This window comes from Palaemon carinicauda, chromosome 10, assembly GCF_036898095.1.
Source record: "Palaemon carinicauda isolate YSFRI2023 chromosome 10, ASM3689809v2, whole genome shotgun sequence".
NCBI classification, from domain to species: domain Eukaryota; kingdom Metazoa; phylum Arthropoda; class Malacostraca; order Decapoda; family Palaemonidae; genus Palaemon; species Palaemon carinicauda.
In genome coordinates, this window is record NC_090734.1 from 15,352,395 (window position 1) to 15,365,251 (window position 12,857).

The following is a 12,857-nucleotide window of genomic DNA, read 5'->3' on the forward strand; positions in this document are numbered from 1 at the left end:
CGATCTCTTTCCTGTCAGAGGGAATGTCTGACAGCGCTGCTGTCAGTCAGCAGCCCTGGTTCGACACCCTACTCAGAGCTCTCGTGCGGGCTATTAAGCCAACACTCTCTGATTCGGGTCGCGAACCAGCGGCAGCTTCCTCCCCCCTGAAAAGGAAGAGAGGAGTCTCTCCCGTGGATCCTCCTCCGAGGCCTGTGCTGTCCCCGCGTAGATCTTTGCGCAAGGATCCTACTCCCCCTCAGACCTTCTCGCCCTCCCCTGCGGAGGAGGATTACCCCTCCTCAGGGGAGTTGGCTGAGCAGGAATACTCCCCCATCGCACCAATGGTGGATGGTCCTCCTCTTCCCGAGAGGTCTCCTCGTCCTGAGGTGGAGAAGGACTTGCTCCCTTCGCTTTTAGAGTCCTGCATCCCTCCCAGGAGGGAACCTAAGGACACTAAAACGATTCCAAAATTGTCTTCTAGGATCAGACAGGAACAGCCCAGAGCCATAGAGGATGCCCACGTTTCCCCCCCCCAGGAAGAGCCTCTGGGGTCCGGAGACTTCGCTGCAAGTCCATCAGGAGGCGAGCACCAGGAGTCAGAACACGCGTTCTGACAGGTCCTGATTCTCATGAGGAACCTTAATGGGATTCCAGACCTTGAGGTCCCACCTCGTGAGGGTAAGGACACGGTCCTGGATCGCGTCTACGGCACTCAGAAGCCCTCTAGACCCAGCGCAGCATTGCCCTGGTCCCAAGGGATGAAGAGTGACAGAGACAAGATCGAGGGCCAGCTCGCGGAGCTTGCCTCCTCCAGTAGATCCAGTGCCGGAAATAAGCTCCTCCCTCCTCCTCGGGTTCATCGGAGGAGGTAATTTGAAGTCCTTGAGGAGTCTGCGCTGAGCCTTCCCTTACATCACTCCGTGGAAGGACTCACAGGGGGAGTCCCTCTTGAGAGGCTCTCCAACCGGCACGTATCCTTCTCAGCCACTGAGATCCAGAGCCAGGAGAAGGTCATCAAGTGCGCTATGCAAGCCACTTCATGGCTCGACATCTGGCTGGGGTCTCTGGGCACCCTGGTGCGGTCCGAGGATCTCTCGAAGGAAAGCACCAGAAAGGCGCTTGAAACTTTTCTCCTCTCGGGCACTCGGACCATCGAGTTCCTGTCCCACCAAGTCTCGAGCTTGTGGGCCAACACGATCCTCAAACGCAGGGACGCTGTTGTCGAGAGGTTCCACCATAAGGTTCCCAGTGCCGAGTCGAGCAGGCTCAGACACTCTTCCGTTCTCGGTAAGAGTTTGTTTGAGCCTAATGATGTGGAGCTCTCTGCCAAGAGGTGGAGGAAATCCAACCAGGTTTCCCTCATCCATAGGGCCCTAACATCGAGGCCCTATAAGCCTCCGGCGGTTCAGCAGCCCCGTCCTGTCAAGGATACGAAGAAGACTACCGTAGCAGCGAAGCCCAAGGTGTCTAAGCCCTTTCCTGCCAAGGGCAGGAGGGGGAAAAAGTCCTCCAGGGGAGGCAAGAACCCTAGAGGCTCCGGCCGAGGCCGGAAGTGCTAGGGTTGGCATTCCCCCCGCGTGTCCACCAGTGGGGGGATGCCTGCAGAGTTGCGCAGCAAGGTGGCAGCAACTCGGGGCGGTTGCCTGGACGGTCTCCGTGATATCCCTAGGGTATCGTGTCCCGTTCACAGTATCTCTCCCTCCCCTGACAGCAAATCCAGTGTCGTTGAGCTCTTTTGCCATGGGATCGGCAAAAGGGCAGGCCCTTCGGGCCGAAGTCCAGACCATGTTGGAGAAGAACGCTCTCCAGGAGGTCGTGGACGGGTCCCCTGGCTTCTACAATCGACTCTTTCTTGTAAGAAAGGTGTCTGGAAGCTGGAGACCAGTCATCGACCTCTCGACACTGAACGGGTTTGTCAAGCAGACTCCGTTCAGTATGGAGACGGCAGACACGGTCAGACTTGCAGTGAGACCACAAGACTTCATGTGCACACTGGACCTGAATGACGCGTACTTCCGGATCCCAATCCATCCGTCTTCAAGGAAGTATAGTACCTGAGATTTTGCCTAGACAACAAGATCTACCAGTTCAAGGTGTTGTGTTTCGGCCTCTCCAGAGCGCCTCAGGTGTTCACCTGAGTCTTCACCATCATCTCTTCATGGGCTCACAGTATCGGAATCCGTCTTCTCCGTTACCTGGATGACTGGCTGATCCTGGCAGACTCGGAGGCATCCCTTCTTCGCCACCGAGACAAGCTCCTCGAAGTTTGCCAGGATCTGGGGATCGTGGTAAACCTCGAGAAGTCCTCTCTGCAGCCCTCTCAGAAACTGGTATATCTAGGCATGATCATAGACACCAATCTCCACAAAGCCTTCCCATCAGACGAAAGGATAGTAAGGCTGAGGAAGGTTGCGAAACCTTTCCTCAGTCGAGAAGAGCTCCCAGCCCAATCGTGGCTTCGTCTCCTCGGCCACCTCTCCTTCCTGACCCGTCTCGTCCCCAACAGTCGCCTCTGGATGAGATCCCTTCAGTGGCGACTCAAGTCTCGGTGGAGTCAAGGACTCGACTCCCCGGACATCCTGATCCCCATGGGATCTGCGGAATGAGCGGACCTCAGATGGTGGGTGGCAGACGAGAACCTACGAAAGGGAGTGGATCTTCTTGTCCCTTACCCGGATTTGATGCTGTTTTCGGACGCATCAAACAAGGGGTGGGGTGCCCACGTTCTGAACCACAAGGCCTCAGGCCTGTGGTCAGAATCAGAAAAGTACCTTCACATAAACCTGCTATAGATGAAGGCCGTTTTCCTGGCCCTTCAAAAGTTCCACCAAGTCCTGGCGGGCCACATTAACAAGCAGGGAGGTACCTTTTCGGAACAGCTGTCCCATCTTGCAGTAGAGATCCTGAGATGATCCGAAGCCCACTCGATATCACTTGCGGCTCGCTTCATTCCAGGCAAGAGGAATGTGCTCGCCGACAGTCTGAGCAGAGAGACGCAGATAGTGAGTACCGAGTGGTCTTTGGATCCTCAAATAGCCAACAAAGTCCTGACTTTGTGGGGTTCCCCGACTGTGGACCTGTTCGCTACAGCGTTGAACACCAAGCTTCCGCTGTACTGCTCCCCAGTCCCGGACCCCAAGGCCCTCTGGCAAGATGCCTTCCAACAACAGTGGGACAACGTGGATGTGTACGCCTTTCCCCCGTTCTGTCTGATGACGAGGGTCCTCAACAAGACCAGAACATCTGTCAACCTCTCGATTACCTTGATAGCTCCGCTATGGCATCACGCAGAGTGGTTTCCGGACCTTCTGCAGCTCCTCACGTAGATCCCGAGGGAGCCCCCTCCACGTCACGAACTACTCAAACAACCACACTCCAATATCTTTCACAAAGCCGTAGCTTCGCTTCGACTTCACGCCTGGAGACTATCCAGCATCTCCTCAAAGAGAGAGGATTTTCGCAACAAGTTGCGGAAAGGATGTCTGGCCACCTGCGCATGTCATCCGCAGGAGTCTACCAGGCGAAGTGGAGAGTTTTCTGTGGTTGGTGCCGTGGAAGGGGTATCTCTCCCCTCGATGCCACTTTACTAGAAGTGAGACCTCCTCCTTGGAACGTGGTTCGGGTTCTCAGGTCTCCTAAGAGGCCTCCTTACGAACCATTACGCCAGGCTTCTGATCGCCACCTTACCTGGAAGACAATGTTCCATCTAGCTCTGGCCTCGGCCAAGCGAGTCAGCGAACTGCATGGTCTCTCCTTCGACGTCGCCCATTCAAGTGGATGGGGGGAGGTAACGTTCGGATTCGTCCCTGAGTTTGTTGCTAAGACTCAGAACCCGAGAGTGCCGAACCCTAGGTTCGACTCTTTCCAGGTCTTGAGTCTTCGTTCTGTAACAGATGACCCAGACCATCTCCTACTGTGCCCAGTCAGGAGTCTGAGGTTGTATCTTAAAAGAACAGCTACAGTCCGCCCCCAGGTGCGGAACTTGTTCGCTAGCACCGGGGAAACGAAGAGGAGGGTCACCAGGAATACCATCTCGGCCTGGATCCGCAAGGTGGTCCACCTGGCCTTGAGTTCTGACCCTCCTCCGTCACAGCCCCCTAGGGTGCATGATGTCAGGGGCGTTGCTACGTCCCTGGCCTTCAAGAAGAAATTTTCGGTGACGCAGGTCCTGCAAGCTGGGGTGTGGAAGCGTCAGACCACTTTCACGGCCCACTACCTGCAAGACGTGACACACAGACGGCTCGATACGTTTTCTATCGGCCCTGTGGTGGCTGCACAACAGCTGGTCTAACCTCAGGCTCCTAACTGGACAAGTAGCAGAGGGTTGAGGGCATTGTTACCCGGTTTTAGTTTGTGTGAATGAAAAGATCTGTCTGGCCCTTTTCTTTTCTTCATCCTTTCTTCCCTTGGAGAGAAACAGCATCCTGGGTCCTTTGCACAGCTGACCTCAACCTCTGCAGGTAAGCCATGCTTCCTTGTGTTCCTAGTATTAAGTTGTAATACTGTCATGTCCCCATACCCTGACGAGGTGGTATTGAGTAGTCCTAGCCTAGATTTCCTTCTAAAGAACTCCAGGTCAACTTCCTAGGACATGTCATTGCTCACCTTCACACATACGACTTACGTAGGCTGCAGCAGCCCCTCAGCTGTCTGCGAGGCGCTGGGGCCCCAACCCTTGAGTTGCTTTATGAACTCGGGTTAGGGGCCCCCGGGCAAGCCAAAGCCAGTATGGCAGGGGACTTACCTCCCTTCCTAAGGGTTAAGTCACCCCATGTAAATAGCGTATTTTGTATTCAGTTATGGAACAAATGACAAATTCGTAGATAATTTGTATTTTTCCTAACGATACAAACCTTAGCTATTTACAGTTATGTGCCTGCCAGCCTTGTCCCCCAAGATAATTCCTACCTCTAAGTAAAGTGGATCTTCACCGGTGTGTGTGAGGGTGGAGGGGTGGCTAGCAACCCCTCCCTACCCCCCCGCTAACTAGCGGTGGGGTAGGAAACCCTCGTTAAAACATTATGGCTCGTCATCGGCTGTCACCAAATTAATTACCCCATGTAAATAGCTAAGGTATGTATCGTTAGGAAAAATACAAATTATCTACGAATTTGTCATATTTTTAGTATTTTATTATCTGTAAACACCATGTAGTACTGTATGTGCACTGTAAGGAAGAATGAAATAGGTGGTTGTTATCTGTTTCTATTTTTAAATTATTTTTCATTGAACATAACCGGATAACCCCATGCACATCTACTTTTTAGTCTAACAGAATTGTTTACCACCTTCTCTCCTTTTCTCCCCATTAATTACTGTACCGTATTGTCATTTTCAAGTAAATAGAAATAAAAACATATTGTTACACATACTGTACTGTGCTAATGTCGAATTCGTTTTGGTTGCTTTAATATGGATGAACGTGTATTGTAAATCATATGTACTGTATGATTTTTTCTCCTTTTCAGATTGTGTTTTCATCTGTTTACAAAGTTTTAATGCCCTTTACCAGAGATTTTGATGCTATTAAGAATGCCTTGAACTTGGTTGACGAGTGTGATAGGACAAGCATTGAGGTTGGGCTCATGGGAGCAGCACAACATGTCTTAGAAGAATGGGGTAATGGGACCCCATGTCAGGTAGAGTAAATATTTGTTAGATGAACTGATTTGTGTTTTAAATGGATTTAGGTAACACAGGTTTCTGTATTCCAGTTATTCTTTGCATAAAACAAATACAGTATTATTTCCATGAATTGTACCTATGAATAGAAATGCTAGCCTTATTTGATCTTTCACATAAATGACCTAATAATAGTGTCCCTCTGGGGTTCTTAACCTCTTGTTTAGTATCGTTATTGTAAAGCTCTGGCAGTTTCAGTGCTGCTTTTCCCATTGTCTGCATAAAGATAATTCTGTCTGTTTTGATATTTCCATTTTAGGCTCCCTCCATCATTTTATATTATTTGTAGCTTGTGAATTTTTTTGAAACTGTTAAATAATATTTCTCAAACTATCCTTTTTTCTATACACAGCTAAGTTCGTAGTAATTCCATACATTGTACAATTGAACCTGTTTTATTTTACACCCAGGAAAGTGTAGAAGGCATAAGTAAGATAAGAAGTTAGTGATTGTGTAATACGGTACTGTACATGAAAATGATTTTAAATGTATTTTAATTTTCAGATTGTTTTGATAACAGATGGGAATGCAGGGGCTGGACAGCATAACCTTCAGAAGTCAATGATGTCTGCTCACTCCCGGGTTACTTCCCAGTTTCCGCTGCCTTTTCCTTTCCCAGCAAAATTAAGTATCGTCTGTATAGCTAACCCAAATGACCCATCTCTACAGGTGATTGTAGTTTTTTTTCCATTGTCTAAGAAATGTGTGTTTCACTTTATTCTCGTACAATATTTGTACTTTTAGTTATTGCATAGTGTGAGTTTGTTTTGTAAGAGTAGCTGGATAGCAAATGCTCAAGAATTAAATGCTTCTATTTATACAGGTATCGAATTCGCTGTATCAGCGCTTGATAGAACTTAATGGTGAAGGAGACATATTGATCCCAGAAGATGGGCTGACTAAAAAGGTAATCATAGTACTGTAGTTTAGTATTACACATCCTTAAGCATCCAAAACCTTTCCATTCTACTAAGTTTGAGAGTCGGCTAATTTCAATTTACCGTTTTGTTGATGTAATCTCTTGGTGGAAAATGTATATGGATAGGAGTATGTGTATTCCTAACTGGTGTGCTTATTATGCCATTTGCTTAATTTACCTCGAAAGAAGTTCCAAGATACTCTACAACAAGTATACATTCTTCTCCGGTCTTACAATGCCATCAAACTATGCACTTCCATTGTTACAAACAGTCATTTTCAATATTTAACTTAGCCGGTGATTATAATAGCTGCAACTCTGTTGCTCGACAGAAAAACTCTAAGGAAAAATTCGCCAGCGATCGCTACACAGGTAGGGGGTGTACTCAACAGCGCCATCTGTCGTCCAGATACCCAGTACTCATTGTAAACAAAGAACTCAATTTTCTCTCTGTCGTGCTACCGGCAAGACCTACTTATTCGCTGTTGCTAACTGGATTTGTTTTCACAACTATTTGGTGAAGTACACTATTCTAGTTTTGAGCTTTCGCTGTGCAGGCTTTCTCTTCAAAAATCCTTGCATTCTTTTTTTGATTACGGATTATTTGTTGATGACTTTTTGATAGTTTTTGAATTCCCCTTTGACCAATTCAAAATGGCTGACCCTTCACAAGTCCCAAAATTTAGGAAGTGTAATGCTAGGGACTGTTCAAGGCGTCTTCCGAAGGCCTCTATCGACCCTCACACTGTTTGTTCCAATTGTCGGGATAAAACCTGTCAATTGGAAGATCGATGTGAGGAGTGCGTTGGGCTTTCGGAATTTGATTTTATCGAATTCCAAAAGTATACACGTAGGCTAGAGAGAGATAGAGTTAGGAGAAGTTCCTCTCGTTCTATTGACATTTCCTCTCCTCATGCCCCACAACCTATTCCTTCCCCTGTAGTGGTTGCTCCTAATCCCCCTTCTGGCACTCAGGAACCTTCGATGGCTGATATGATGCGTGCCATCCAAGCTCTGGGTGAGAGAGTTGAGTCCCTGGCTAGTGACCGTAACCAGCTCATGGCGGATGTGAAGGAGCTGAAGTGTAAAAGTGCAGTGGGAAGTGTTAAAGTGAGTGATAGTGTTGTGGATAGTGTTGCGCTTGAGGGTTCGTCTGTTCGTGCCTGTCGTCCTCCTAGTCCGGGACCTCTTGCAAGCTCCCAAGTCCAGGGGAGAAGCAATGTCGTACGACAAATGGGTTCGAGAGGCTTTAATCAGCGAACAGACGTTCCCTCCGTGGTATCGGGCGCATCTTCCCAAGATCGCCCCTGCCACACAAAGACGAGAGAGCCCATTTATTCCTCGTCTTCGGAAGGTGTTTCTCGCAAGAAACAATGGACCAAGGTCTCACGACCGTTAAAGCGCAAGTCGGTCCCTTCCGCACAAGTCCAACGTCCCAGCTGTAGCCACTGGGTCAGTTCGGACTCGCTGCAGTCTTCCGATGACTGCTCACCTCCTAAGAGAGGCAAAGCGGTACCGCCTCAGACAGTTACACCGTCTGTCGCCGCACCTGCTCCTGCAGACCCTAAGTGGTCTTTGCTGCAAGACATGCAGTCCCAATTAACGTCACTTATGCAGGACTTGCGTGCGGAGAAGGTTGCTGCCGCACCAGCTAGTGCAGCCTCTTGCCTACAACCACCCACACGCTCGGTTGTGCGTCCTGTTGACGCTGAGGCGACCTTCTTGCGCACTCCAGTTGAGAGAGTTCCGCCACCCATGCGTTCCAGTGTGCCCTGCCAGCCGCATGTTGACGTTCAGCGACGCACGGAGCCTTCCGTTGACGTTCGTGAGGTACAACAACCGTCAGAGTTGTTTTGTTTTGACGCGGTGCGTCAACCTCCGCAACCCAGTGTGGTTGCCACTGCTCACCCACATCAGGCTAGACAGTCTGGAGTAGACGCTGTGCGTCCCCGCGCTGCTATGGTTGTTGCCAGCTCACAGACTGGGCAACAGTTCCATGACGTTGCGTCCGGCTCAGTCACGCATGCACCCGTGCGACCGGACTCAGCTAACCAGCCGTTACCTACTCCATTGCCGCTTCCTCCTCAATACTCGGATGAGGGACTTTCTGATGATGATGGTGCTGCACACGTAGATGAACCACATTCAGAACTGGACGAGCCTAAGTCTACGCAACCCTCTTTGGACTTTAGGAAAGTTTTGGCTCTGTTCAAAGAGATGTTTCCGGACCAGTTTGTGTCTGTGGCTCCGCGCTCTCCTCCGTCAGAGTTTGTTTTAGGTATTCCGTCATCCACGCCTGCCTTTACTAGACTCGTCCTCGCACGCTCGTCCAAGAGAGCTTTACGAGTGATAGGAGAATGGATGCAGTCCAAAAAGAGTCTAGGGAAGACAGCCTTTACGTTTCCCCCTGCTAGACTCTCTTCTAGATCGAGCTTCTGGTATGCCACGGGAGAAGTTCTCGGCTTGGGAGTTCCTGCCTCTGCCCAGGGCGACTTCTCAAGTCTTGTAGACTCTCCCCGACGGCTAGCCATGAGACGCTCAAAGATATGTTGGTCATCTTCGGACCTGGACCACCTTTTGAAAGGTATATTTAGAGCCTTCGAGGTCTTCAACTTTTTAGACTGGTGTCTGGGAGCTCTAAGCAGAAAGATCTCTCCGACAGAGAAGGAGACTTCCTTGCTCATCATGTCCTGCATGGACAAGGCCGTACGTGACGGATCTAATGAGCTTGCTGCATCTTTTGTGTCCGGAGTCCTCAAGAAGCGTGAGAACCTATGCTCTTTCCTGTCAGCTGGAGTTACACCATGCCAGAGATCCGAACTTCTGTTTGCTCCTCTTTCCAAGTGCCTCTTTCCAGAGGACCTGATTAAGGAGATTGCTGCTTCTTTGATACAGAAGGATACTCACGATCTGGTTGCGTCCTCTGCTCGCAAAGCCACCCCTTTGCCTACCTTGTCAGCTAGACCAAGGATGGACACTCCAGCGTCACGTTTTATTCCGCCCTTTCGTGGCAGAGCCTCCAGCAGAGGAGGTGCTCGTGCCGAAGGGAGACGTGGAAAGAAGAAAGGAACCAAGTCCTTTAAGGGCAGAGTCTGACTGCCAGCTTCTTCAGACAGCAGTGGGAGCCAGACTCAAGAACTTCTGGCAGACCTGGGAGAAGAGAGGCGCAGATGCACAATCTGTGAAGTTGCTCAGAGAGGGGTACAAGATCCCGTTTGTACGAAAACCCCCTCTAGCAACGTCTCCCTTCGATCTCTCTCCCAGGTACAGAGAGGAAGACAAGAGACGAGCATTGAAACAAGAAGTGTCTCTCTTACTAGAAAAGGGAGCGGTAGTCAAAGTCCTGGACCATCAAACCCCGGGCTTCTACAACCGTCTCTTCTTGGTGTCAAAGAAGACAGGAGGGTGGAGGCCGGTGCTAGACGTCAGTGCGCTGAATGTCTTTGTCACAAAGCAGACGTTCTCCATGGAGACCACAAAGTCCGTTCTAGCAGCGGTCAGAAGGGAAGACTGGATGGTCTCTTTAGACCTAAGGGACGCCTATTTCCACGTCCCCATCCACCCAGACTCCCAACCTTTTCTGAGATTTGTTTACGAAAAGATTGTCTACCAGTTTCAAGCCCTGTGCTTTGGCCTAAGCACAGCTCCTCTTATGTTTACGAGGCTGATGAGGAATGTAGCCAAATTCCTTCATTTAGCGGACATCCGAGCCTCCCTCTATTTGGACGACTGGCTTCTAAGAGCTTCTTCCAGTCGTCGCTGTCTGAAGGATCTAAAGTGGACTCTAGATCTGACCAAGGAATTGGGTCTCCTTGTCAATTTGGAAAAGTCTCAAGTGGTCCCATCCCAAACTATTGTGTATTTAGGGATGGAGATTCACAGTCTAGCTTTTCGGGCTTTTCCGTCGGCTCCCAGAACAAGCCAAGCCCAGTTATGCCTCCAGAACATGCTGAAGAAGGAACGATGTTCAGTCTGACAGTGGATGAGTCTGATAGGGACCCTATCATCCCTGGAACAGTTCGTGTCGTTAGGAAGACTACACCTCCGTCCTCTTCAATATCACCTAGCTTTTTACTGGAAAAAGGACAAGACGCTAGAAGCGGTCTCGATCCCCATTTCCGAGAAGATGAAGTCTTGCCTGACATGGTGGAAGGACAGTATCAGCCTCAGAGAGGGTCTGCCCCTGGCTGTTCAGACTCCCAACCACGTTCTCTTCTCGGACGCATCGGACATAGGCTGGGGCGCGACATTAGACGGTCGGGAATGCTCGGGAATATGGAACTCGAGTCAAAGGACAATGCATATCAACTGCAAGGAGCTACTGGCAGTTCATCTGGCCTTGAAAAGCTTCAAGTCTCTCCTTCAAGGCAAAGTGGTGGAGGTGAACTCGGACAACACCACGGCTTTGGCGTACATCTCCAAGCAAGGAGGGACCCACTCTATGACGTTGTACGAGATCGCAAGGGACCTCCTCACCTGGTCAAAAGGTCAAAACATTTCGCTAGTAACGAGGTTCATCCAAGGCAACTTGAATGTCATGGCAGATTGTCTCAGTCGGAAGGGACAAATCATTCCAACAGAATGGACCCTCCACAAGGATGTATGCAAGAGACTTTGGGCCACATGGGGCCAGCCAACCATCGATCTCTTCGCAACCTCGATGACCAAGAGGCTCCCAATATATTGCTCACCAATCCCGGACCCAGCAGCAGTTCATATAGATGCCTTTCTCCTAGATTGGTCACATCTAGACCTATATGCATTCCCTCCGTTCAAGATTGTCAACAAGGTACTGCAGAAGTTCGCCTCTCACGAAGGGACAAGGTTGACGTTAGTTGCTCCCCTCTGGCCCGCGAGAGAATGGTTCACCGAGGTACTTTGATGGCTAGTGGACGTAGAAGGGTGGACCTTCTACGTCAGCCACACATAAAGAAGGTACACCAAGGCCTCCACGCTCTTCGTCTGACTGCCTTCAGACTATCGAAAGACTCTCGAGAGCTAGAGGCTTTTCGAAGGAGGCAGCCAGGGCGATTGCTAGAGCAAGGAGGACATCCACCCTTAGAGTCTACCAATCGAAGTGGGAAGTCTTCCGAAACTGGTGCAAGTCAGTATCTGTATCCTCGACCAGTACCTCTGTAACTCAAATAGCTGACTTCCTTTTATACCTGAGGAAAGAACGATCTCTTTCAGCTCCCACTATCAAGGGTTACAGAAGCATGTTGGCATCAGTCTTCCGTCACAGAGGCTTAGATCTTTCCAACAATAAAGATCTACAGGACCTCCTTAAGTCTTTTGAGACCACGAAGGAGCGTCGTTTGGTTACACCTGGTTGGAATTTAGACGTGGTACTAAGATTCCTCATGTCAGACAGGTTCGAGCCGCTACAATCAGCCTCCCTTAAAGATCTCACCTTAAAGACTCTTTTCCTGGTATGCTTAGCCACGGCTAAAAGAGTCAGTGAGATTTACGCCTTCAGCAAGAACATCGGATTTTCATCTGAAACGGCTACATGTTCTCTACAACTTGGTTTTCTAGCCAAAAACGAGCTACCTTCTCGTCCTTGGCCGAAATCGTTCGATATTCCAAGCTTATCGAATATGGTTGGAAATGAACTAGAAAGAGTCTTATGCCCTGTGAGAGCTCTTAATTTCTATTTAAGACGAACTAAACCTTTACGAGGCCAGTAAGAAGCTTTATGGTGTTCAGTTAAGAAACCATCTTTGCCTATGTCAAAGAATGCTTTATCCTATTTTATCAGACTGTTAATACGAGAAGCTCATTCACATCTGAGTGAGGAAGACCAAGCTTTGCTGAAGGTAAGGACACACGAAGTTAGAGCTGTCGCAACTTCCGTGGCCTTTAAACAAAATAGATCTCTGCGAAGTATAATGGACGCAACCTATTGGAGAAGCAAGTCAGTGTTCGCGTCTTTTTATCTTAAGGATGTCCAGTCTCTTTACGAGGACTGCTACACTCTAGGACCATTCGTAGCAGCGAGTGCAGTAGTGGTTGAGGGCTCAACCACTACAATTCCCTAATTCTATAACCTTTTTAATCTTTCTCTTGAAATGTTTTTATTGTTGTTTTTGGGTTGTCCGGAAGGCTAAGAAGCCTTTCGCATTCTGGTTGATTTGGCGGGTGGTCAAAGTCTTTTCTTGAGAAGCACCTAGATTAGAGGTTTTGATGAGGTCCTGTTGTATGGGTTGCAACCCTTGATACTTCAGATCCTACGGGTCGCTCAGCATCCTAAGAGGATCGCGAGGCTCCGTAAGGA

At 49.3% G+C, this 12,857-nt stretch overlaps 1 protein-coding gene across 4 annotated transcripts in view; it reads left to right on the top strand.

Moving 5' to 3' along the window:
- The window catches only part of IntS14 (integrator complex subunit 14), a 99,799-nt gene that overhangs the window by 19,727 nt on the left and 67,215 nt on the right, over positions 1-12,857 (top strand). For all 4 annotated transcript variants that reach the window (XM_068381520.1, XM_068381517.1, XM_068381518.1 and 1 more), the window contains exons 3-5: positions 5,451-5,621; positions 6,169-6,333; positions 6,488-6,571. In XM_068381520.1, the coding sequence (XP_068237621.1) occupies positions 5,451-5,621; positions 6,169-6,333; positions 6,488-6,571 (420 nt within the window). The remainder of the gene's footprint in view (positions 1-5,450; positions 5,622-6,168; positions 6,334-6,487; positions 6,572-12,857) is intronic.